Raw genomic sequence first — 26,120 nt, forward strand, 5'->3', positions numbered from 1 at the left:
TGAAACACTCAGTGACAGGACTTAACAACTGCATAAGAGGGGGCAGGACAGACCCGGTAAGCAGGTATGGGAGACAGGAGCCCAGTGTCTTCAGTGGGCAGCCCTTGCAGAGACATGGGCACATACCACACAGAGGATCTTCACCTACTATACCTGCTGCCAATCGTAAATACTGAAGTAGTGAGTTTCTATGTGTGTTTTGGAGGTGTGCTGACACCTGACCACCTTAAATGAACACCTGAATTGTTTTAGGTGTCTGTGCTGGCCGTTAACCCAGCCATGGCCAGGCCATGGGGGCTGAAGCTAGAGCCGCTCATCCAACACACAGAGAGAAGCCTTAATAAAATATGTAGGTATGTCTGAGCGCAGTCACAGGACTCAAATTGATTTTCTGCAGCCGCTAGACTTCCATTCCTTTCTCTGAGAACTGCCTGTGCATTCATTTCTTAAAGGGGCAACAACCGCAGTAAGCCTGAATTAACACAGCCCTCATACCTCTCCATGGCAGGTGAAGATAGAGAGGGCGTACATATGTTCTGCTGAGAGGGTTGGGGGTGGTGATGTGGGCTGGAGGTGGGGCCAGAAACTCTGGGACAGGGGACAGAAAACTCCTCCTTCTGCCAGCCATTTACCGTGTCTCTTCCCAGGGCGGTGTCCTTTTGTAAACAGTGAGAAACTGAGTAAATGAGGGAGGACAACGGCGTGTCTGGAAGGATGGGTAGGTAACTCAGGACAAAGGTGAAGACTGTATGTCCCCAAAAGAAGCGTCAGCAGGTACTCTCAAAAAGATAGGTGCCTCAGCCAGCCCTGCCCATGGGTGGCCCACACTCCGCAGCCCCAAGTGCCCCCATGGCTAGAGAACATACAGCCGCTGCCACTCATGGCATTCTGGATGAAGGGCCATGAAACAGAGGTCCCCTCCTCCCCCACACAAGCTTGTCACCTTCCTTTATGAAAAAGGAAAGAATGAGCTGGCCTCATGGGAAAGTCAAATGTCCCACAAAGACATAATTACTAAATAACTAAAGAACAGGGGTCACCGGGCCAAAGGAAATCCAAACAAATTCTAGAGAGGCAAGCAGTTTTCTTTATGACTATTTCAGCAATAATTTCCCATTTATAAAGAGAAAGGGTTTGCCTTTTCACATTAAAAGGAAAAAGGACAGCCACATTTTTCTTGTGTTGCTTCCTACAAAATACTAGGGGTACATATGCATGCTTGAGGATACATGTCTCCATGTGTGTGCATATTTATGTGCAAGTATGTACCATTGTGTCAATATGTGGACACATATGCTCATATGCATATATGTATGTGTGCTCTGCACAAATGCATGTGCTCACTTGCCTATATATTCACACAGGTACTGTGTGTGTGTGTGTGTGTGTGTGTGTGTGTGTGTGTGTGTGTGTGTGTGTAGAAGCTGAAAGCTGAGCCCCTACTTCTCAGATGAGAAATTCAGACATAGCAGAACATCTCACCATCCTGCCTCTCTTCCTTGGACCTCCATCTAGGCAGGAAGGAGGCAGCCACTGCATCAGTGCTGCCGCTCTCCTGGGCAGCAAGCCCCAGGCCATGGCTTCCTAGCACTGCTCCAGAGCTGTGCTTGGACACTGCTCTTTGATGGCATATACTCCTAAAGCTAATGTGACACAAAGCTCACTTTACCTAGGGCCGTGAAGCCTGGGACAGACCTCCCACAGGCCATCAAGCTTTTCCTGCAAGTCACATCCTGAAGTGGCAACTAGGGTGTTCTTGTGGTGTGGCCCATGCTTTCCTTACTTCAACTGAGCCACAGGAAAGCAGCACTCATTACTCTCCTTGGACTTAAGATCCTGTAAGGCACCGGGAGCCTCTCCCACAATCTGTGCCTTTCATCTTTTCCTCATGCCTCATCTTCAGCCTTTAATCACTTCTCCTGATAAGAAAGTTGCTATTCAACTCTGCAGCCCACAGGACATGCCACTCAGAAATGGCTCAGATCTTCAGTGCCTGCCGCCATTACCATAATGAGCAGTAGGACTTAATAAGGAGGGCACATCTTCTGAGATCTGAAAAGAAAATTACTAACCTATTTGAATATGCAGGCCAGGACACACACACTCTACTTTGGCAAGGGGCATGGGCCCAAGGGTGGGGGGAACACTGGGAAGGATGAGACGGACTGACCCAACACAACACACTCAGCCTCCCCATTTTCCATGAAAGCCAAGTACTGTAAGTGTAAAGTGAGTTTGGGTTGGCAGGCTCAGGGAAACGGCTGTCCTCTAAGTACAAGGAGCTGGGGTTAACCTTAAAGGAGTCAGGCCTTGGTTAGAGCTGAGATATTTACCTGAGGCTGAGTCTCCTAGGGGAGGTAACACCTCAGACAGAAATTTCTGTCTTCCCATACCTATGTCTCTTTGCTCTCTCTCTCTCTCTCTCTCTCTCTGAGCACAAACATGTCTAGCCCTCTATTACATCTAAGGCTTGGCCTGGCCCTTCTTTCTAGCAGGCCCTGTGGTCACCCTCACCCTGTTTGTCCCCATACTCCTGAAGCTAGCTGTCCAGGTGGGAATCATGTAGTCACAGACTGTTTTGCTCCATAGCTAGACTAACGTGTCCTCCCAATTGTCCTAGGCCCTAGAACCCAGCAGCATATGTCTACTCACTGGCTCCTCTCAGATGGCTCTCATCTGAACCCACCTCTCTCTGCCATCTCATAGGGCCAAGCAGCCCTCAGCCTGTGGCCACAGCTTCCCTACCTCTGTACCCAGATTTTTTATACATTCCTCTGCCTCCTTCAACACAGCTCCTACCCAGCTACCTCACCCCCACCAGACATACTGCAGGCCTGTAGGGCCTCTGCTCAGAGCTCCCACCATTACCAGTTGCTCCTTGCTCTACTGAAGGCTCTGCCCACAGCTTCTCCTGGACATGCTGTCTCTTCAGCACTCTGGCCCTTTCATTCTGGGGGACAGAGCAGCACTGAGTCCCACTTCTGTTGTTGCATCATCCATCTTGCATGGCCCTAGACCCCGATGGTGAGCACTCAGTGAGCAAGTGTAGACAGAGAAGTAGAGAAGGCTCCATGGAGGCAGCCAGGGTGTGTGTAAGGTCTGCTGTATACAGTATGCTCAGCACACACACTAAGACACGCAGGGATTGCTGTCTACAGCCCGGGTGCAGGCAGGGTCTGCAATCTGTAGCCTGCCCACACTACAAACTTACATGTGCCCCTGTGTGCTACCCAATTCAGGGAAGGCCTGCTGTCCCTTACCTTCCCAAGAGCCCCTCCTCCTAATCATCAACATCACCACTGTCCCGTCTCACTTTTAGTCCATTGGCCTTGCTGTAGGCCAGGGCCCACCTGTCAATGGGGTCCAGGCATTCCAGTCAGCCCTGTCCTCTCCATGTGGTCTAGGAATCTGTTATCTCTCTACATGGATGTCTAAGACCAGGAAGAACGCACAACTTGTGTGGTACAAGGCCAGAAAGTATGGGCAGTGTTCCTCATGCATTTTCTGTATCTCATCAGGACATGGCAGGCCACGGGCTGGGTCCCAAGATCCTGCTCAAGAAGCTAAAGCAGCTAAAACACCAGGCAGCCCCATGAGCCCCACAGCAACACACCCACACTACAGCTCACAAGCCCCACACTGCAGTGCACCAGCCCCACAGTTACATACCCAAACTACAGAATACAAGTCCTGCACAGCAGCATAGTCTCCACACTACAGAACCACAGCCCACACAACAGCACACCTAAACCAGGGCACACAAATGCTGCACAGCAACACTCACCACACTGGCCAGGCACAGCCAGCAACACACTCACACTACAGCGCAGGAGCCCTACCCACACAGCCCCACAGGCTGCTCTAACCACCCCTACTCTGCAGCTACCTGCCAGAGCAGAAGAAGAAATAACAATCCATTTCCAAGATCCCTTTTCAATTGACCAATTTTGTCTTTAAAATGTCTGGAAACGAAGAAGACAACTGATCTTTAGTTTGGCATTTGGTGACATTTGCTGCTTCAAGGATACACTGGGTGAGAGAGACATCAACCTGTATAAAGCCAATAGCCCACAGTGGCTATTCACACATTCAGTTAGCCACAGGGCAGAAGAGTGCGCGCTGCCTCAAGTCTGCTAGATGGCCCACCAGGACAGCAGTGGTCCACCTACAGAGATGCTAGAAGGCCTTGCCAGCAAGGCCATGAAGATGCAGGTATGCCACGACATCATCCACACTGCCTTCTCCAAGCAGTCTTTCCATTTTGCTCTGCAGAGCTTTCCATGAAGCTCCCAGGGAAGGGCAGGCAGGCATAAGGCACAGCAGCTGGAGGCACTGGGGTCTTCTAAGCAAGGGTCCTACATGTGGCTCAAACACAAGGGCACGGGCTCCTCCAGAGAGGGAGGAAAGGACTGCAGTGAACACTTAGAACAGAAAACAAGACATGTTTGCCACACGTGTGCACAGTCCAGGTGAGCTGTCACAAGGTAGCCTGGTCACTACCTTTAGCACCCACAGAATATGGGTCAAAGGCTGTGTTTCCAGACGCCTCCCACTGCGCCATCTACTTTTCCCATCCCACTGTCACCCTGCTTCCAAGTCTCTCCCCTGTGATTCAGACAGAATCACATCCCTATATCTCATTAAACACAGGCACCTGTGAGCACCAAGGTCCCCAGAAGAGTGGAGTCCCATCAGTACATTTTTGCATGTGAGCGTATGTCCACAATCCTGACTCCTGCACTGCATCCCATGAAGGCTCAGAGCCCAGTGTCCCTCAGGACAGACCCTGAGCCATGAACTCACAGAGGAGGGGCTGCCCTCGAAGTGGACACCTTCTGCTTAGGGAGCCACAGCCATGCATACTGGCCAGAGGAAGGGGAAACTGAAGGAAAAGGGTACTTGAGGGTCACAACTAACCTAACTGAATAATGCTCACACCATGGCTCATTTTGTCCAGTCTTCTCTGTGCTTTAGAGCCAATCTGGGATTATCTTTGCACTGCGGCTCCTGTGTTGATGGATGCAACTCTGGGCCAGGTTTCTCCACAGGAATATGTGCAGCATCCCCAAACCCAGGAAGGTTAGTTAAAACCAGGTTTGGGCAGTTACAAAGTATTCCAAACAGCAATTCACATGGCTTGGAGACCTGCCTCTAACTGTAAGTTAACTGTTCTCCCTGGATCACAGGCTGGTGCTGGGCCAGAAGTCAGTCCCGGACTTGAGGTCTCCAGAAAGGCTCTATACCTCGGCCTCTGGGAGGGGCAGTGCACGGCCCATTTGCTACACACCTGCTGATATCACTCGAAGAACATTTTACAAGGCAATGCTTGCTGGCAGGCATCACCTGTGTTCATTTTCAGTTCTGTATTAATGACCACAAGACATTTTGCATTTTCTAAATAGTTGCATAATTCTTCAGTGGCATGTCTGACCATTTTGAGTGTCTTCATCCATTTTCCATGAGGACATTTCCTTTTCATTAATTCTGGGTGTGGATTTTTTTTTTTTTTTATATTAAGGGCACAGAGTATGTTTTAGTCCCAGCTGAGAACAACAGCCCTCCCCCTCAAAAGCTATTTCTGCTTCTCACCTGCCCTTTAATTCGTGACGCTTCAGACAAACATTTAGGTTGTCAGCACATGCTCAGAATAATCTAGGGCGATACCTTCCCCTGGGACTCTTGTCAGTTAAAAACCAACGTTTTAGTAGCAGGTGTCATAAAAGTAATGTAAATGCTACCCCAAATGTGTGCTGAGTGAGGGGCAGCAGGCGCTTCTGGAAGACTCCGACTCTCGTTCCACTCAGCTAAGCCTCAGACAAGCAAGAACCCCAGAACCTAGTCCTGCCTGTGTGTGCTGGTCCCTGGCCAGGGTTCTAGGCTCCCACTCCAGAGTAAGGGCGTTTGCCCTTACTCTGACTCTCCTTTGCTGGGCCTGTTTCTCCTGCCCTTGTGTCAGCTATTTATACGGGAGCTGGGTCCACAGCAGGAAGAAGTGTGCGCCTTCAGGGCACACGCTGATTCTACTGCTGACCTACTCTGAAGAACTCCTGGGTCTGAAATGTCCATGGTGCATATGTGTGCATGTATGTGCATGTAGAGGGAAAGAAAGCCTTCCCACACTGCCTCCTCACACTACAGATACGATGTGCACTTCTGTTTCCATCACTCCTAGAGTGTAGGCTGTGGGTTTCAGCCACCTTTTTGTGCATGATTTCTATTTACTGAACAGCAGAGTTGTTCTGCTTTCTCTCACATTTCGGGAAAGCTACTATACCTTGTAGGAGGTCATGTAGGTCATGTGACTCTGCCTTTTGCTCATTGTCAGGATGTTATAAGTGTGGGAATGGGGTTACCCCTTGGCTGGCATCTGGGAACATAGCCTTTGAACCATTCTGTAGGTGCTAAAAGTATTGACCAGGCTGTGTCTTGTGCCAGCTTGCCTGGACTACGTACACATGTGGCAAACACAAGAGTTTCTTACCTGACTTTAGAGGACAGAGAATGTCCTATGACCAGCCCATAATCAGAGCCTTGGTCCCTGGATCCCTAATGGGCATGGGCCCTCATTTCCTGTTAGGAGAGTGTGTTCCATGTATCTCTTGTCAGGAATATGTGGGGAGCTTGCCCTGGGTGCCTTTCCTTCCTACTGATCGTGTCACATCTCAGTGACATTCCCACTCAGCGTAAGTATGACCAGGACTTACTCATGAGCAATTTCAATGGAGCCCAGATGCATGGTGACTAGGGGACATGTTCTATAGTGTCCAACCAGACATGGGCTCTGGGGGCTGCATAGCAAGTGCTGTGCCCACTGAGATGTCTCCCTCACCCCTCAACACTGATTTCTAACCCACTCGTTTTCATTTATGGATTTCTTTATTGTTATACACTGACCTCATTTTTCCTCTTTTTGGGCTAAAGGTGGACCCTGTTTATTTTGGAAAGTTTAAGTAAAATCACTTTAGCTTTACATCTATTTGCAAGCGTGGCACCAGCCATGTCTCATGTTTTTTTTTTTTTTTTTTATCTTATTTTTAACATTGAGAAGTATTTTTATTACTAATCTTTTGTATTTTTTTTTTTACAACTTATTCACTACATATCCCAATTGTAGCCTTCCCTCAACTCCTCCCAGTCCTACCCTCTCTTCCTCTTCCCCCATCCACTTCCCCTAGTCCACTGAAAGGGGAGTTCTCCCAGCTCCTACTTTCCCGTTTTGGCCTGCAGACCAGTGCCTGCCTTGCCTTGGGTGTGCCTCCTCCTCCAGCATAGTCCTGCTCCTATGGAAACGACAGGCAGCAACACACTACTGCCAACAGGACAAATCCCAGTGAACAGAGAAGGAGCTGCGACAGCCGTTTGACAGGAACACCCTACTGCCACAGGCTCACCCCACCCCACTTCCACAGGAGAGAATCATTTCCTAAAATTTCATAGTGGCAAGCACAATTTCTTGCACTCACCAGGACCCCAGGGTTCCTTATTTAATTTAATTTAGCTCTCCACAACACACCTTGAGTCCACTGCACATACCCTCTCTAGCCTCCAGAATAAAGCACTACTTTATTCTAGCATGGGAGAAAAATCTACGCTGTGCTCCCTGTCCTCCCCATCCACACCCAAGCTGTGGGGCTGCAGGGCTGGCATCTAGGCAGCACCCACACACTGAACTGGCCTGCTTCCTGTCCTCCTAACCCAAACTGTGTGAGGAGGAGAAGAGAAGAAGAGGAGGAGGAGGAGGAGGAGGAGGAGGAGGAAAAGAAGGAGTAGGAAGAGGAGGAAGAGGAGGACAACACCCTCAGGAGGCCAGCAACACACTGGATTCAGCCTCTCAATGTGAACCCATAATCACATCAGCACAACTCTAGCCAAACAGCAAGTGCATCTCTTAAACAAAAGGGTGCCAAAATAAAGGCAGCCTGAGCGAGAGCAGGGGTCACATCACTGCAGCCTGTCAGGATGCCCCAGGTCCTGTTATCATACACATGGCTGCAGTAGCTCCAGCCACTCCCAGGGCCTAATAGCTGCACATAACTTTTGATCACCTCCCAAGGGGCTTAGGCCCTTCTTTAACCGCAGGCACATGTGGCATGCCACTGCATATCCTCACAAGATAAATGCTGTATCCAAGAGCCCATGACCAGTGTCTCTGGTCTGGTCTGAGCCAGTGTGTGGAAGGAGGCATAGACAGCCCCTTGCTGAAGGTGGCTCATGAGCAAAACATTGGGGCAGGCCGTGTTGAGCACATGTGGTTTAGGGTCTTTCCATGGTGCTGCAGAAGTACTGTTGCACATAGCTGTACACAGCATGAATTCTCTGCTGCTCCATATCCAACCCAAGGCTGGCCTAACCTAGGAAGCAGCAAAGTCTGCTTAGAGCCTCCTTAGACACCAGTGCCTAGCCAGTGTGGCCAGATTCAAGATGGCGGTAACCTGAGAGGCTAGCTCAGCTGAGACCTCTGATCCTCAAAAAGTTGCGTAGCAATGTGAGTCTGGCACAAGTTCTCCTGGGGGCTTCTGGAACCAGTCAGGTCAGGAGTGCATACTGTCCAGTGGGAACCCAGAACACTGGCCAGCACACCGAGTAGCCACTGTACACCAGGAAAACAGAGCCCTTCTCTCTTCCATAAGCAGGCAGTTGGGTCGACGAGCCAGGCGGTACCTGTAGAGGCAGCCCTGCCTCCCAACGCGTCCTGTTGACAAACAAGGGTACTGTGGGAGATGGAGCTGAGCATTTAGGGAGTTTTACTCCAAGTCACTTGGTGGCATTGCAAGTCACTTGGTGACAGGGCAAGTCATGCTCCCTAGGGCCTCCATGTTCTCAGGATGCAGCAAGAAGGGCCAGGTAGGTTGGAGTGCCTCAGCTCCAACATTCTTGCATATTCCTAGTGGGACAGGCAGCCAACACATATCCACCACTTGTGAACCACGTACACGAGGCTGGAGGAGGTCACCAGCAGTGCTGGCAAGCCACACACGCCAGCCAGCACACTGAGTAGCCCACAGGACAACTGAGTTCCGCAATGACAAGGGCAGCAACTGAGGAAAAGGACAGCCTCACATCTCGTGTACTTAAAACACTGTGGACTACTGGAGAGGCTGGTCTCTGTCTGCCAAGGTCATAGGGGCAGCTCCTTCTCCTGGCCAATGCCCTCACCTGTCCATGGTCGAAGACCACTCTTACTTAGACTGCCACCAGAAAGTTCCACCCTCACTCAGAATGGGTCTTCACACATCAATTGAGGCAATCAGGGCAGTTCTCCAGGTGACATTCCCTACTCAGGTCATTCTAATTTGTGGCAATTGGACACAAAACCAACTGTCACCCCCGAGGTCTGAGCAGGACTCTGTGAGACTGCAGGACTTTATTGACTTCTGAACAGTCATCAGGAAAGCAGGGAGCTCAGAGCCATCTATGAATCACAAGGCTGAGGATAAAGACCACTGAGTTGCCACAAGTTACCACTCGGGGAACTTGAGACCACAAGGCCACCTAGCCTACCGAGAGCTGGGTGGCCAAGGGAAGAGAGTGACCAGATATAGTCAGTGCAGAGTCCTGTCGCTACAATGCTGGTATCTTTTTTGCAGTACCCTATACCGCCCCACCCTGCTCAGCAAGGGCCTTGACCACTAGGCCTTATGAGCTGGATACAAGGACTCACTGACATCTCGGTAATAGTACCTGGAAAGGGTCAATAGTCCCCACAATACCTGGGCCACCACTTGGAGCACTGGGGTAGTTCAGGATCTGGGGACCTGGACCACAAGGTTTCCTGGTGGAACACAAAGCTGGCAGGACACATGTTCAGCAAGGCCTCTAACAAAGGGAGTTCCTTAACAGCTCTGTTGTTAAACTGGTAAGGAAACTTGCACATAGAGGTTAGAAAATGCACCCCAACAACACAGCCTCCAAGTGACTATTCAGATGGGAGCTCAGGTGTGTGGCGTCTTACAGACCCTGTGTCCTGCAGGGTCACACTAGTGAGGACACATGGCTCAGGGAGTCTGGGTTGCATCTGATATACAATATCTCATGATGCCAGCCCAGTTTACACCATGGTGGCCAAGTGTCATCAGCTCTGTCTCAGCAGGAGGCGCTTCCCGGCAGCAGGGGGTCATAACCAGTATTCCTCACAGTTCTTCCAACAAATCAGTCGTGAACTAGAATTTAATAACCCTTTCTCCCAGCAGAAAACACAACTCAGGCTCTTCTAAAAAGTGGTTACTTACTTGGAAATCTCTTTCTTCTAGAATTTCTCTTCTCCATCTCACGAGGAAAGCAGCACAGACATACAAGTGGAAATGGGAAAAGCCCTCAGGTTCAGACTGAAAGAGAAAACACAGAGAGCCTCTCAGTGGGGAAGGTCGCCGGGGGTGGGGCACTGCAGTCAGGGCCAAGGGGAAGCTCACTTTCATTTAGAAACTGAACTGCAAATGACCATCTCATCATGATAAACTCCATTTATTCTGGTGAACAGGATCCCAGCTTGGGCCTTCAACAATGTCAGTAATAGCAACTTTCTTCTCTTCACAGATGACAGCCAGGGATAGTTTTGGTAGAATTGGTGAATGCCCATCCTATACTAGGTGCCAAACCTGAGGCTTGGAGAGTGGCTTCCCACTTCCCAGAAGAGAAAGCAAGGCTGAAAGTTGAGGAACCAGCCAAACAGTGGAGCAGGAAGCATTAATAAGGAATGCAGCTGGCAGGAGGACAGGAAGTCTCGTGGCATCTGCCTGAATTCCCACCCCCACGTCACTCTCCAATGCAGTCAGATGCATCCTTTCTTCTGTCCCTACCATCTCATACTGCTGTTACCCTGGAGATCTGCCAAACCTTCCCAGACCACCCCACTGGGCCTACACAGCCCCCTTCTAGAAGGCTCTTATTCCTTCACCTCCTGCAACTTCTAGCCAAGTTCAAGGCCATACCACCACCTACTCAGACTATGGGACCCCAAGCTTAGGGCTTAGTTTGTTACCTTCATGGCTCTGCTATGTCCAAACATTCCTATGCAACCATTGTTACTGGCATATTAAGTAATAAAAGTATACAGTGCACCCGAAGGTGACATGCTTTAAGAAAAAATAAAGCAAGGCAGGGGGAAGGATAACAAGAGGGGTGTCTATGCATGCTCAGGGGCTTACTGTAATTTCCATACAGTGGTCAGTCAGCTAAAGAGGAACTCACGCAAAGAACCAAGGAGGGAGTGCCAGGCACAGCCCAGAAACACTAAGATCAGCAGTGCTAGGACAGAAAGCTAGTCTGGTGGTGCAGGGAAGCTTGGGGGAGGGGGATACAACAGACTGGCAAGGCCTATGTCACCAGGCATTCTCATTCTCATGAGCCTGGAAGGCTCTTAGCAGGGGACAGACAATTCAAAGGCTCCACTGGTTCCCCACTGAGAACAGGGCACAGGGTAAGGTGGAGAGGTAGAGCTCAAGACAAGCTTGGGCACAGTCACCATAAAATTGACAGGTGTAAGCAGGGCATTGGTAGTGTACATCTTTAATCCCAGCCCTCAGGAGGCAGAGGAAGGTGGAGCTCTGAGGCCAGCCTGGTCTACAGAGTGAGTTCCAGGACAGCCAGCACTGCTACACAAAGAAAACCTGTCTTGGAAAGAAGCTAAACAAACCAACACCAAAGAGTGATGTGCACCAAAGAGGAGCAAGAGCTTGTAACAAGGGTGCACATTCTAGATCCACATTAAAGGTGAGCCCACAGCATACTGCTACATGTGATGAGTTCAAGGTCTAAGGGAAAGAGGAAGGAAAGGCCTTAACTAGGATGCACTTGCCAGTTTCTAAGATGAGAGGCTTTGCAACAGCAGCAGAACATGTTTGATGAGATAGCTCTCCTAAGACTTAAAGTGCAAGAAGTTAGCCAGTGGTCTAGAGCAGAAATACACTGACAGCAGTCGGGGAGCTACAGGGAGCCCAGAAGCCCCATGCTGCAGAAAGTCCAACTAGAGAGAATGGGAATGTGGCCAAGGGTCTTAGTCATATGGAGGCCACAGGGCAGGGCAGGCTGAGCACTCTCAGCACTCCAGGTTCTTCATTTCCCTGTACTGCCTGCCCAGTGCTATGTTAGACACTTGAACAGCCACTCGGTCTCCACTTCCTGACTGTGAGGGGATCAGCTGCTACCAGTTCATTACATGGAATGATGCTTGCTGAGGCCTGACATCACAGCAGGTTAGCAAAGTCTCTTCCTGCTCCAGGCTGAAGATCACAGTCACAGATGACGCCTGCATCCACCAAGATGATAAACAGTGCTCATTCATCTGGTAATGGGGAAGACACCCTGAGAGTCATGGTTCCTTTGACTAAAGCAACCTTACCTTGCATTCCCAGGATAAACTGCATCCAGTCACAATGTACCTCAGTTTTTAACGATTTCTAGGTCCTGACTGCACTCACTCTGCAAGATGAGACTCTGGTTTTCTTTTCTCTATCTCCATGGGTTTAAGTGTTAGGCTGTTTGCCTCTTTCCCTTTAAGAGTACACACAGGTTTGGGCTGCATTTCCTTCTGATTCTTGATAGACAGCCCCTGCGTGGTAAGCAGGGTCTGATGACTTCTCCGTGAGCCAAAATGCCCTTTTGAATTAATTTCTATATGGTCCTTTTCTAACTTAAGGGAGATAGCTCTAAGCTCATTAGTGTCCAGCTTTTTCCATTCTGATACAAGCAAGCAATGCAAGCCTGTCAGTCACCCTCAGAAGCTCCACTTCAGCTGTGGTCCGAATCTTAATGAATCTTTATCATCTCGATGTCAAAGAACGTGCCACTGGCTTTTATGGTGTCTTTCAGATCATACCTGATCTGTTAGTATTTTTTCAAATCTGTAAACCCATGGTTTGTTTCTGTCCCTTTAGCTTCTGAGTAACTGACTGCGACTTAATTGAATTCCTACAGAATGTGGCTTAAGGACTCCTGTTCTTTGAAAGTAGTTTGAATTTGGGTTTGGGATAGAACACAGCTGCCACAAATGTTTCCTGCCTTGGCAGGAGAGAGCATGAACACTGAGGCCACAGGCATGGCTTTGACATGGCCAGCCTGACTGAGCTGCCAGCGAGTGACCTAAGTGGACCCGCCCACACTCTGTATGTAGTCAGTGTAGACTCCCTTGTTCGCCAATCTGGACCTGGACAAGGCTCATTTTTGCTCTGCTGGTGTCCTCTCTATCTGGGGTGAGTAGATGTTTCTTTCCACATCCACAGAAAAAGTCACACAACAAAATGCCTGCTGTTCTTAAACACACAACTGGAGCTCCCAGAAGCAGCAGTTCATATTTGTCTATTGAAAAAAATTAACTCATAGTATTATGAGTTAATTCAATCTACTAGGAAATAAGAATGTATTAAAAATCCTATGACAACAGTAGATTGGTTTTCTGCTTGTAGCTCTGCCAAATTTGTTTTCTACATTGGAAGTTATGTTAGTGGGTACATACAGATTCAAAATTTCTTCAATATCATCATCAACAAGTATCACCCTCTTTATATCAAGCAATCCAGTGCACAAGTCTCCAGCTTAGAGAAGCAGTAGGATATTGAGACATAACTAAGACCATCTATCAGCTTTTGCTGTATAATTTATCTTAAAGTTAGCTACATTTTACCATGTGTGACCCTTTGAACACATCATCACAGTTAGGAGAGCACACATGTCTGTCACCCTGTATGTGCCCATTTATAAATCCGCTCACAGTGCCCAGGTCCCTCAATACACATCAGCTTATGTCTCACATTTGCAGAGGTGCCACTGTGCTGTATGTACGGTATTTCCTAATGTCCTTCACTCAGACCTACTATTTTGAAACTTGTCTGTCATGTTCCATGCACCCAAAGTTCATTCTCTGCAAATTCTACAGATTGTTCCCCTGTATGACATACCAGTTTTTCCATTCCCTATAAATGATAAGGTGTGTTCCCCTGAATGGGCATTCCACAGTTTATTCCCTGCAAATGTTGAGGTATACTCCTGCAAATGATGAGGCATACTACCATTTGTTTATCTATCCTCTGCAAATGCTGAGGCATGTTTCCCTGAATGGGCATAGCACAGTCTATCCAATAATCAATCTAGAGACACTGAGCTGCTTGCAGAGCTGTGTGCATGTTTGTGCACTAGTGTCCCTATGGACACATGTTGCCAAACTACTTTCTGAAGTGGCTCCACCACTTTATGTTCCCAGTAGCAATAAATGAACGTTCATGTTCCATCCCATCTTAGCCAGCATTCTACAGTCAGACAACTCTGTTTTAATTGAGCTTCTAATAGCCTGCAGCAGTGTCTCACTGTGGCTTTTGGGTACCTATCCACACTTCCCGAATGACCACTGGCTAAGCGTCCCCAACATCTTTTGGTATTTGGAGCTTTTTCTCACTGTTTCCTATTCATGAGTTTTACAAATTGTTTTCTTATATTCAACATGGCAAGTCTGTTGTAAGCCACTGCTGAGAAAATGTGCTTTTCAGACTAGGCCTTGTCTTTCTATACTCTGAACAGTGACTTTGGGGAAATGTGTCTTAAATTCTCCTGGAGGTTCCATTTATTAATTTGTCACATCTAAGCAATCTTTCCCCGACTCAAGGGCACACAAGGTTTGCTTCTATTAGAGTTTTACATTTCTGTTGAGGTCTCTGGTCCAATGCCAGTTGCTTTTCAAAAGCGTGAAGAAGTTGAAGGGGTGCTTGTGCATATGAACACTGTTCTGGCAATGTTCTAAGAAGCCAATACCCACCCCCGAGTTAAGGCTGAGGTCACCTAGGCTTCCATTTTTACTCTTCTCCAGAGCTCTCCTGGCCCACATCTCCTCCATTCTGGTATCAACTGCACTGTCAGTTTGCCAATTACTGCAAAAGAGCTTGTGAATCTACAGATCAACTCCCCCCCCCCGTGTGTGTGTGTGTGTGTGTATGAGAGAGAGGGAGAGAGTGTGTGTGTGTATGTATGTATTTCTCTCTGTGTCTGCATATATCTCTGTGTCTGTGTACAGATAATGTATGCCTGTGTGTCTGTGTGTGTCTGTATGTGCACACATGCCCGTCTTAGAACCCCAGAGTCTTCTGGTCCATCACTCATCTTTTTTATCTTCAGCAGCATTTTGCAGTTTTCAGGATTTAGGTCAATTACAATGTTTGCCAGATTCTCCATAGAAATGTCATATGTTCTGATGATACTGAAAGTACTGTCCTTAAATTTTTCAATTCTGCTTCCTTAGCTAGTTGTCAGCTAATTTCTGAAACATGTTTGGTTTTGTTTTTCCCCCCTCCATCCTTAATTTCCCCTTGTCTTGAGAGTGTCAGATCTTCCCAAATGCAGCTAAGGCCCCTCATCAGCAGTTGGTCCTCACTGACCATGACTGACACTCTCTGTTAGTCTGCATCCTTGAAATCTCAAGCTGCTGGTGGCTCTGTGCTCTCACTTCTTTTTTTCCCTTGTTAGTGAACTGACTTGTCTTTATTCATTATTCCAATGTCTACCTCTAACTGACCTAGAAATTACTAAGTTTCTGCTGTTATCTTAACACCAGTCCTATTTTAGCAGAAAAGTGTAACTCCATGGTCTAAAAGGAGGCCTCCAATATGACAGGTAGGGGCTAAAGGTGACTACCACCATACTTAATAACCTGAGTTCGACCTCTAGGCTCCACACAGTGAGAAAGAGAACAAGCTCCCGCAAGTTGTCCTCTGACCTCATGTGCACCATGGCACACACATACACACACTAAATGTAGAATAAAATAAAATAAATCATTATCCTCATTTTAATATCCCAAAGAAGATAGGACATTATGAATGCCTTCGCCGTAGTCATATTCAAGACACTCATTGCTCTCACACTCCCCAGCTTCACACTCAAGTGTTCTAGTGCCACCCTGGTTATTTTTCTTATAATCTGGGATGCCTTTGTTTTGCTTTCTGTATTAACATTTGCTTGGATATGCTCAGAAACTTGCCCTGTTTTCCTCGTTATGTTTCCTTGGGTCAGACCCTCCCAGTCATCATTTTTCATGAAATCTAAGGTCCCAACTATCCTTTGTACTGAGGGGTCTGTTGACTGTGGTCCTCATAGCTTATGTCTTTATTCCATTGTCATCCACAGGACAGTTCTAAGTTGTCCAGTGTTAAACAGTTAGTTCATTACCCTGTATTCTATCTTCTGCTATTTAATGTTCTCAATCTATTTGTTATTCTGCCCCAGGAAATCTCTTTGGCTGTTCTCTAGAACCTTCTTGGACTTTGGTCTTTTGCAGTTTCCTTAAGATGTCTTATCTCTTGGTATCTAGGGGGCAGTTCAGATGAGAGGAAACCATGAATCGATCCAGTAACTTCCCATCAAGAATTTACCTGGCCCTCTGGTGCTCTCCACATTTTCTCAGAACTCTGCTGAGGATGATTTGGGGTCTTGTCATTCTATTCCCCATTTCTTATATATTTTACATCCCTCTGGGCAAGGTATTTTTCTTCAAATCTTTATTCTAGCTAACTAATCGCTCCCTGTGTGTCAGAATTTCTTTTAAAAAAATGTTTTTACTACATGTATTTGCCTCTGGGTGTACATGTTCCCACTCACGCACCACATGCACATGTCTGGGGGAGCCCTTCCTCTCCTTCCACCATGTAAGTTTTGGTGATCAAACTAGATCATTAGGCTTGGTGACAAGCATTCTTACCTGCTGAGGGATCCCACAGGTCCTCCTGTTATGAATTCTGTTTATTTCATTTGTTACATTTGACTGAATCTTTTCAGTCTTGCACACTGTGACACTTCCCTTTCCTTCTCCTTCCATTTAGCATCTTTCTTGTTCCATCTCCAACAGTCCAGGCTGCATCTCAGGTATTTCCCCACAGACCACTCTCCGAAGCTGTGTTTTCTGCTGACTCCTGTGTCAGGGACTCCTTCATTGGAACATAAGCCTGCTGGGATTCCCTGAGGCTTGCTTTCAAAAATTCTTTTGCTTCTGCTGGTGCCTTTGGGACTCTGAACCAGGCTACTTAAACTAGGTTTTCAATGGGCAACTTTTTCAGGCAATTGTCATGTGACCTGGAGTCCCAAGCCCACATGAATGTAGGAGAATGGTTAGAGAGTGTGTGAGTGGATCCTTCCTTTTTTCATCAACTTCACAGACAAAGCCAAGAAAGGAGAGTCTAGCAGCTGCTATCTCTGAGCAGTGTCCAGGTTGTAGCAGTTGGCTCATTAAAAGTAGGCAGCAGATCCCAGAAGTCACAGGGCAGATGTCTGGGTAATGAAGCTTTGAAGCCATTTTTTCAAGTCTCTCAGCTTAAGAGTTCTCCCAGATTTCTGGTCTCTGAAGTGGTATTCATGTTTGTAAAAACCACACCTGTGGTGCATTCCGGGACAGGAGGGCCTCACTTCTGCCATCTTATTTCCATTGAACAGACTTACTCCTTGGAAAACCTGCATTCAATCCTGCGAGTCCTGTACTGTGTCTACTGTGGTAGCTGTCACCAACAACATGCAAAATCTCTTTCTATGTAGAAACCAACAGCAACTGAATAAGTACAGTGATATATCATAGGACCTTTACCCAGTGACCTTAACACTATGCCACAGATGTCTAGGATGCCTCCTGTCACTAAGGGTGGGTGACTCCTATCATTTCATGTCACTGACCATGGCAAACCAGAATACCATGGTTGCTGCTAGCCTCTTGGCTGACAAATTCTCTTGCTTCCTCCAGTGCACCAAACCTGAAGCCTGCCTGGCTTGTGCAGAGCTGATGGCTGAGTAGGAAGCATCCTACATACCCATGCTCTGCCAGAGAAGAGTGCTGCCTCTTTCCAGTCAGTGGAGTCCCACTCCTCCTTGTGGGGTCCTGACCAAATCTGCTGTTGTTTCTCACACTGTCATGATTGCTGGTCGCACCCCTCTGTCATCTGGTCCTCTATTCTACCTACTCTGGGGTCTCTGGGACCCCCTTTTCTTTGCAATCTCTGGCTCCAACCCAGCAGCAGGATTAGAAACAGAATGAAATCCCGTTCCCTCAATCTCCTGGCTCCCCTGTGAGCCCTGTACGGCTGGCAGGCATTCTTAGCAGACAAGACACTAAGCAGCATATAAAGAAACAGGCATGCATTTCCCTTTCAAACAAATACTAAAGGTGACCTGATCCTTAAGGATTGGAAGAAAGTTCCCTAAGGAATGAAGGGCAAATCTCAGCATTGCAAACACTGAAAGGAGCATGGGCTCTGGAGTGCTGGGGATGTCCCAAACTGATGGACTCTCTATGGAGTCTTGGTCACAGTCTCAATTCACTCATTGGCCTTTTATTAACCAGAAAAGGCTCAGGTGGGTTGCAGGACGCCCTCCAGGGCAACCCCCCTAGGAACTCAAGAGCTGCGGCTGTGAATTCTGCAGCCTGCGCTGTCTCCAGCTGAGAGTGGAACAAGGCAGGGGCTGTATGTCCACAGAAACAGGCATTGTGAACAAATGGAGTTTTACGGCTTGGTCTAAGTGGATTATTTGTCTTCAGTGACTTAGTAAATTATATTACAGTCACAATTTGATAAATAAAAATTCCCATCATAAACGGAAAATGGACCTCTGCTTTAATGAAGCTTAGCCCAAATGATTCATACCAGCATCCCACGAAGGGTACATGCAGAATGGAGGAAGGGGAGACAGCAGCTAAATACACACTACAGGCCAGGCCTGCCCAGTTTGCTTTGCCCACAAAACATGTCACCATTCAGAACAAAGTTCAAGCCAAAAGGCCATTTCTAAGCCTTGTAGGAAGCAGAAAAGGCTGTAGCTCTGAGGATCCCCTTGTCAGTCACAGTTCAAACCATAGAGAAGTGCAGTGTAGGCTGTTGCAATGGGGTCATGCTGGAAGGCAGGACCTCAGGCTTCTGGGAGGGTCTGAACCCTGGTCCAATCTTTCCAGCCCTGGTTCCCTGTCCTACCTGACCTCCCTGCCCATAGCCATAGTCACCAGGCCTGTCTCAGTTCCCCATGAAAGGAGAAGGCAGAGGGAGACAGAATGAAGGCAAGAAGACTTGTCCTAGGGAAAGAGTCCCTGGGCAACTGTGGTCCAGCTTTGTCTGGGAATTTCATGGGTGGAGCAGGAGCTGCCTTCCTCAGCCCAGCTACTAACAAAAGTGCAGGGTTACTAGCGGTGTCCTTCTTTTCCCAGCAGAAATCAGAAAACACCATTATGTGTGTGGAAATTTCTTGATTGGGGGTTTTGAGGTGCTTGCTCTAGGCTGGCTTATCAGCTAGGGATTATTATATAATTCTTGTACCTTGTTAGATAAAGGAGCCTCAGCTCTCCACTTAGGCCTCTGTGTTCCAAAGACCCCTCTTCAATGGTCCCTAGTGCTTAATCAGCCCTGCTTCTGCTCCTCTGTAACTACAGCCTGAGAGGCCTGAAGAGCACAGTCAAACCCTGGAACCTGAGGGTTTACAACCACAGTGAGTCCAGAGTGGAACACCCTGGCACAGTCCTCACTGTCCTTGAAGGAGCATCTGGACCCTCATGCATAGATCAGAGGTGTGGCAAGAGACAGGAGAGCAAAGGCCACCCCGAGATGGATGCTGGTGGCCAGTGTCTACCAGTCTTAGCAGAGCACCTACGGTATGTCCCAGTGCTCCTCCCTCATGGGTGGCACAGCACCATTGTTCTTGTACCTCCAGTGTACAGAGGAAACACGTCACAGAGCCACTGAGGAGAACTCAAGGTTCATAGCTCTTATTAACTGGTGTGTTAGCAACCTCCTGTTGCCATGATAAAACACTAAGACCAAAAGTGACTATGGAGGAAAGAATTTCTTTTGGCTTGTAGTTCTAGATGAATAAGAGTTCATAGTAGGGAAGCATGGCAACAAGAGGACAGGCAGTTTTGTCTGAGCAGGAAGCTGAGAGCTCGCATCCTCAACTGGAAGCATGAAGGAAGCAGAGAGAGCAAACTAGAAGTAGAGGGAGGCTATATACTTCCTCCAGCCAAGGCTGCACCTCTTAAACCTTTCCCCAATGCGCAACCAACTAGAGACTAAGTGCTCAAACACCCCGAGAATGTCGGGACATCTCAATTGACCCACCACACGCACTAACAAGAGCAGGTTTATTTCAAACCATTCCAGTATTACTCTGTCTTAATCACTAGGGAAAAGATCAGCGGCTGTAACTGACTGCTTGGCAGTAAACCGGCCAGGGCCACACTTAGTCTCACTGGCCCATGTGAGCACTGTGCAAGCTGGGAGGTGCTCCTGAGCTTTGAGAAGGAATGTGATGTTTGAAACAGATCCAGCCAGGCTCATGTGCTGCTGCCTCACAGAAGCCAACAGCTAACTTAGTTATTTGATTTAGTCATTCTATCACCCATTTGTAGAAAAGATCTCCTCCCTGACAGGAGCTAGTGACGCGCTGAGGACAAGCCAGTGACAGCAGAGATGGGCCAAGAGCAGGCTTTAGAGGGTACCCAGTTGGGCTTTATCCTCTCTACTACATAACCCAAATCACTTCCCTGCAATGGCAGTCCCATTTGTGGCTGTCAGTGCCTGCCTGTCAACCATCTACTTTATGGTTTATGTTCCCGTCACTCAGCCCAGGCCTCTCTAACCCAGGCCTCACGCTCACTATCCTCATGAAGACAATACATATCCAACACCCAAGCTGGGCAGGCCCTTAGGATCAGCTTGGGCGGCTCAGCCAGGATCCCACCCCAGAGCTGTATGGTTGTATCCTCACCATGTGTACCATATAAAAGCCCCAGTATGAGCAGTGACCCTGATGTCTACTGGAATGTGATAATATTTACCTTATCTTTTTACTTATTTTTATATACAAAGTATGGGGCTGTCCCATATCCTTACCTAAAAAACACAACTCACCCTGGCTCCTCCAGCTACAGGCCTTCAAGCCTTTCTGTAACTCTGTACCTCCTACCCCCAAATTCTTGCTACATGTCTGTGGAAGTGAATGCAGACAGCACCTTGTCTAGGCCCTTCTTTCTCCTAGCTACCTGCTAAGGTCGCAAATGGCCAGTTCCTTATTTTAAAAGTCTTGACACTTTACTCTCCATGCTAAAAATCAAGAGTCTTGGCCTTACGAGGGTTAGACTCCCACCTCTACAGTGACCTTGTCGATGTGAATGGGCAACACTAGAACATTTGTTCTAGAATATTCTCACAGACTGGGAATACTTGAGGAAGGAACGTATCTTCAGCCCACCTGCAATTGTGACTTTTCTACAGGATGTGGATTCTGAAAGTCAAGGGCAGCATCTACTGCTCCCCATAACCACAAGTGTCCCAGCCAGCTACCAGGGACAAAAAGTCCCTGGAATCTACACATCACTCACGGGGGAGAGCTGCTGGCAAAGATGGTAGACAGCAATGACTGCCATATGATTCATCATAGAGATGTGGGTGCAGCAGCAGGTACCTCTGTTGCACAAGTCAGAGGTGAAACATGGTTACACTGTGGCCCAGTGACAGTGACATCAGGGTAAAAAGATGGCCATGGTAAGTCATGGCTGCCTTAGAGCACACCTTGTCCCAGTGTCCCTTTGAAGACAGATCTGTGGTAGCAGGCCCTCCTAACTTGCTTGCCTGGAACAGCAGCTCTGCTCCTTGGCATGGTCCTCCTTAGTCATTCAGAGCCACTCTTAGCAATCCTAAATCCCCTGTCCCCCTTCCCCACTCCCCAGATAAGAGACAGACAAGTCCTGGCAGAGCCTGGTACACTGAAAAAGGACCACTAAGAAAGCCTCAGGCACACAGCTCCATCAGACTCTGAAGTCTCCCAAGTGTCTTCTTCGATGTGAGCTCCTGTATCTCTTAACTGTACCAGGATTATACTCTCAAGAAGAAACCGCATGGAAGCTATGCAGTGGACACAACTCTGTGTGAGCTGAGTCCTCGCCATCAAGCTTATCAGCACATCTGTCACCCTGTAATTACCTATGTATGTAAGAACACTTCAGACTCACCTTCTCAGCGAACTTCATGTCTTTACACAGAATTGTTAAGGCAGTCAGCAGGCTATGTTCTCTATGTCATAGCTCACTGGTCCTGCATAACTAAGACTCTGTACCCTTGCAGATCTCCTATCCTCCACCTCAGGACCTGGCAACAATCATCCTACTCCTTGCATCTGTAAACTCAAGTGGTGTAGATTCTACACACTAGTGAAATCATATGGTGGTTGTCTTCCTATGCCCAGCTTAGTGCAATGTCCTCCAAGGGACCATGAAAGGCAAGCCTTCCTCCCTGGATAATATTCACATGTTTATGTTATTTACTAATATACAGAAGATATATACAGCTGCATGCCACATATGACTAGAATCACTTGCAATTCTGCATACCATGACTTTTTGAGAATGGACACAAAGGACTTTTTCTGCCTTGACTGCTGGGAATAATGTTGCAATGACTCTGAGTGCAGATGTCCCCCAGGACTGGCTTCACCTCCTTCAGGCTGATCTCAGAGCAGGATCATAGATCATATGGTAGTTCTATCTCTAACTTACTGGGGCCTGCAAACTGGTTTCTGGAATGACTACGACTGTGTGAAAAAGGAAAGATTATTCTACAAGTTCTCTAGGGCAAAAGCATGTAGACGTGGTACCGGGCCAGAGGTCAGGCTGAGAGTGGTTTGTAGCTGTAACATATTCAGGTACCGCTCACCTGAGTGACTGAGGAATGGATCGAGCCTGGGTTCTCCAGCCACAGAAGAACTGAAGTACAAGAGCAACACAGCCAAATCCATCACAAGTAACACAAAGCTACATTAATCATGCTGTAAATGAATTTTAAGCGTGATACTATTAACAGACTGTGTATCCAGTGTAGTACTAAATTGTTTATGGAGATATACATTTGATTAATAGAGTAACAGTTCATAAGGAAGATAATAAAAGCCAATTTCAAGGCACCCAGCAATAGAGAGGAAGGGAAAGACTTTGAGGTATACGTAAAATTCAATTTCTAAATAAACAAACAAAAGACCTGAGGAAGGAAAGATATTAAAAAAGAAACTCTTTTAGATTTTATACCCTGGGTATTAACTACAGGGGTATTTGCTGAATTACCACCTAGATTTTTCTGTATATTAAACAGTTTTTCATAATTTAAGAAGAAAAAAACCACCAGAGACAAATTTTGCATGGTCTTCCCTAGTCATTGACAGTCTTGCTTATTTGTAGGGTCCCCTAGCTGGGTATCTTGGACCTGAGGACCACAGGACATGAAGGCAAGAGTAGACTGGTCAGCCCTGCCCTGCCAGACACACTATACGGCCTCATCGCCTTGCTGTCTGGCCAACATAGTCTTGGGCTGTCCTGCCCAGTGCCTTCTTTCGGGTAGAGGAGCACCATGGGAATGTCACCAGCTGTTCCTCTTTGGCTGGTCACAGCTCTTCCTCTGGCCCTACACTGGGACTTCCACGCACTTTTCTTTTAAAAACACTCCCTGGTCTCAGCACCCAGTGTCTTGGATTATAGAGACACCAAAGGGGATAAAAAGCTCATGGAGGACTTACTCTTATTCATCAGCTACCTCTGACTGTCAGCTACTCTTGTTCATCAGCAACTCCCCTACATTACTAGAGGGAAGGAGAAGGTAAACGCTGAAACTAGTGACACCAGGTTTCCCAAAACTACATACTAGCTTTCTAGTAGTTTCCATTTGGCTTTCAATATAAAATGAAGTTCAAAGATAACCACAGATTAACTAAATGCAAATTACATGACATGTACTTTTTAAAATGTAGTAAATAAAGCCAAAAAGAAAAATCCACCTATAATCTCCTCAGTCTTTTTATAGTAAAGTGGTAAAAGGAACAATTTTTCACCTTTAATTGCATCATTAAATTTTACTTATAATTTTTGGCACTGGAAAAACTGAATGGCCTTCTGGCACCAGGAGATCCCCAGTGTACACGTATTTACATAGATGTATTTCTGAGGCCGTGCAACTGAAGGAAACTATTTCCCAGGCTTCACTCAGATTTCAAATACAGCAACTTCAGCTATGTAGGCAAATGCTGGGCCATGATTTCCTTTGAAATATTCATCAGCAGGCCACTGTATGACACAATTACCTGCCGGTAATGCAGAGCACGGCCCTTTTAAAATTCACACCGACATCCCTGTGTTTGGTGCATAGGCCAGTAATGAGAACTGTAAATCACACTTCATTATGCGGCCAAATTCTGGAGCACAAATGAGCCGGCTTCAAAGTGACCGATCTATCAACTCCACGCCAACCTGCATTAGCTTTGGCCAGATACTTATTGGCAGGTGTCTGTCCATGTCTGAGAGCATTCCAGCTGCTTAAATGACAAAGGTCACAGGCTAGCACATCTGTGTATCATGAGGCAGATTCTCATCTCTGCAATCTTGAGAAGGAGGTCCATGGGAAGGAAATGACTCATATGGTCTGTGCCAGCTCATGAGACTCTGGTTGGTGCCCTCAATACATCAGAACTCCCTGCTGAAGCCAGTATTTAAAAGCCAGCAGGTATCAAAACACAGGAAATAATACTCTCAGGACTTACAAGTTCTTAATCAACAATAACCTTTCTGTTAATGTATTGATGAGGCTCTTCAGAGAAACAAAGCTGCGAGCGAGCGAGAGAGAGAGAGAGAGAGAGAGAGAGAGAGAGAGATTTTGCACCTGTACCCTCATCCATGTACACATGTTCATGCTAGGAGCTGATCTGAAGGAAGTGATATATGCAGCCAGAAACCCAGAGAAAGCGGTTCCTGGTCAAAGGCCATATGCCAACAGACTTCCTTCCTGCTTACAAGGTCAGTCTTTAATCTACTCTGGTCTTCACTGATTGGGTAAGTCTCTCCTATGTGATACAGAACCATCTGCTTTATATAACTTCCCCCAGTTTAAGTGCTAATCTCACTCCAAAAATATTCATAGAAACTTCTAGAACACTGCTTGTCTAAAATCTGAGCATGATAGATCAGCAAGCTGAAGTAGACATTCATCATGACGGTCAGTGGCCTTGCAGGTCAAGGTCTGCCTGTGAATATGAAGGTCTTTTCCAGTGCTATGTCCCTAGGTCCCTTTAAAATGCCACTAACTAACAGTAAATCAAATTCCCAGAGGAGTTCCACTTCCTATGTGGCTGATGTCTCAGAAGGGACCGAACAGTTCTTCTAACAGACTGTCTGGAAGAATCCAGAGACCATGGGAAGCAGGGATCACCCTAAAACCCGTTTTAGGATCTGCTTGTAGACCTGCGGGGGAAGAACAACCCCCCAGCACATGAATGTGACCCAGCAAAAGCTAGCCAAGAACCACACACAAAGGGTGAGCTTGATTTACATATTTGAGCAAGGGTCTATAGAGGGATCGGAGGTCCCCCAGCACAGACACTCAGGGCAGACCACATTGGACAGTGTGGGATCACAGGACTGTCTGTTACCACCAAGCCTCACATCACATGGAGCACGCTGTCTGCAAAAGATGCCTCCTTGATAGAGGAAATCAAAGGCACCCTTTGAATGCTGCTGGGCCAAAACTCTATGAATTATACAAGCACTGAGAGACTGTAGGGGCAGCGCCTAAGGGAAGAAGAATTAACCTACCATGTGCTTTCCCACGTCCCAGATCTCACATCCCACGTCTGCTTCAACTCAGCATGTTTAGAAGATGCTGTGCCATTGCCTGTTCTATCGGCGCTACCATTCAGGAACTTGTGACACCCTCTGCAACCTGAAAAACTCCACCACTTTTAAATTTGTGTCAAGGACGTTCCTGGCAAACTCAAAGGGAAAGATCCTGCTGTGGGCCTTGATTAATTTTACTTTGAAGAAAGAAATGACATCATGCCAGTTAGTAACTCAAAGCCTCTGTGCAAGCTAACTTAGCCCAAAGGGCAGGCAGGCAGAAAATGAACAAGGTAGCTGCAGCTCTGTGGTTAGGCCCTGCCAGGGCTTGGGCTGCCCTCATGGGAGGCATGCATGTGTGAGCATCACCAGCCAAGACTGAGCAGCCAAGACTGAACACCACTGTCACTATGGGCCTGCCATGCCTGCCTGACACCATCACTCCAGCCCTCTGCCCAGGGTTCCCCATCCACTTTTTCCAAGGACTGACCCCTGGCCTTAGAGCTGGGAAGCCACTTCTCCTGCC

The 26,120-nt window shown here is 47.5% G+C and overlaps 1 protein-coding gene across 5 annotated transcripts in view; it reads right to left on the reverse strand.

The window, feature by feature from the left end:
• Positions 1–26,120, reverse strand: part of Tbc1d22a (TBC1 domain family member 22A) — a 275,967-nt gene that overhangs the window by 33,823 nt on the left and 216,024 nt on the right. For all 5 annotated transcript variants that reach the window (XM_060388866.1, XM_060388865.1, XM_060388863.1 and 2 more), the window contains one exon: positions 10,230–10,325. In XM_060388866.1, the coding sequence (XP_060244849.1) occupies positions 10,230–10,325 (96 nt within the window). The remainder of the gene's footprint in view (positions 1–10,229; positions 10,326–26,120) is intronic.

This window comes from Meriones unguiculatus, chromosome 8 (genome assembly GCF_030254825.1).
Source record: "Meriones unguiculatus strain TT.TT164.6M chromosome 8, Bangor_MerUng_6.1, whole genome shotgun sequence".
Lineage (NCBI taxonomy): Eukaryota > Metazoa > Chordata > Mammalia > Rodentia > Muridae > Meriones > Meriones unguiculatus.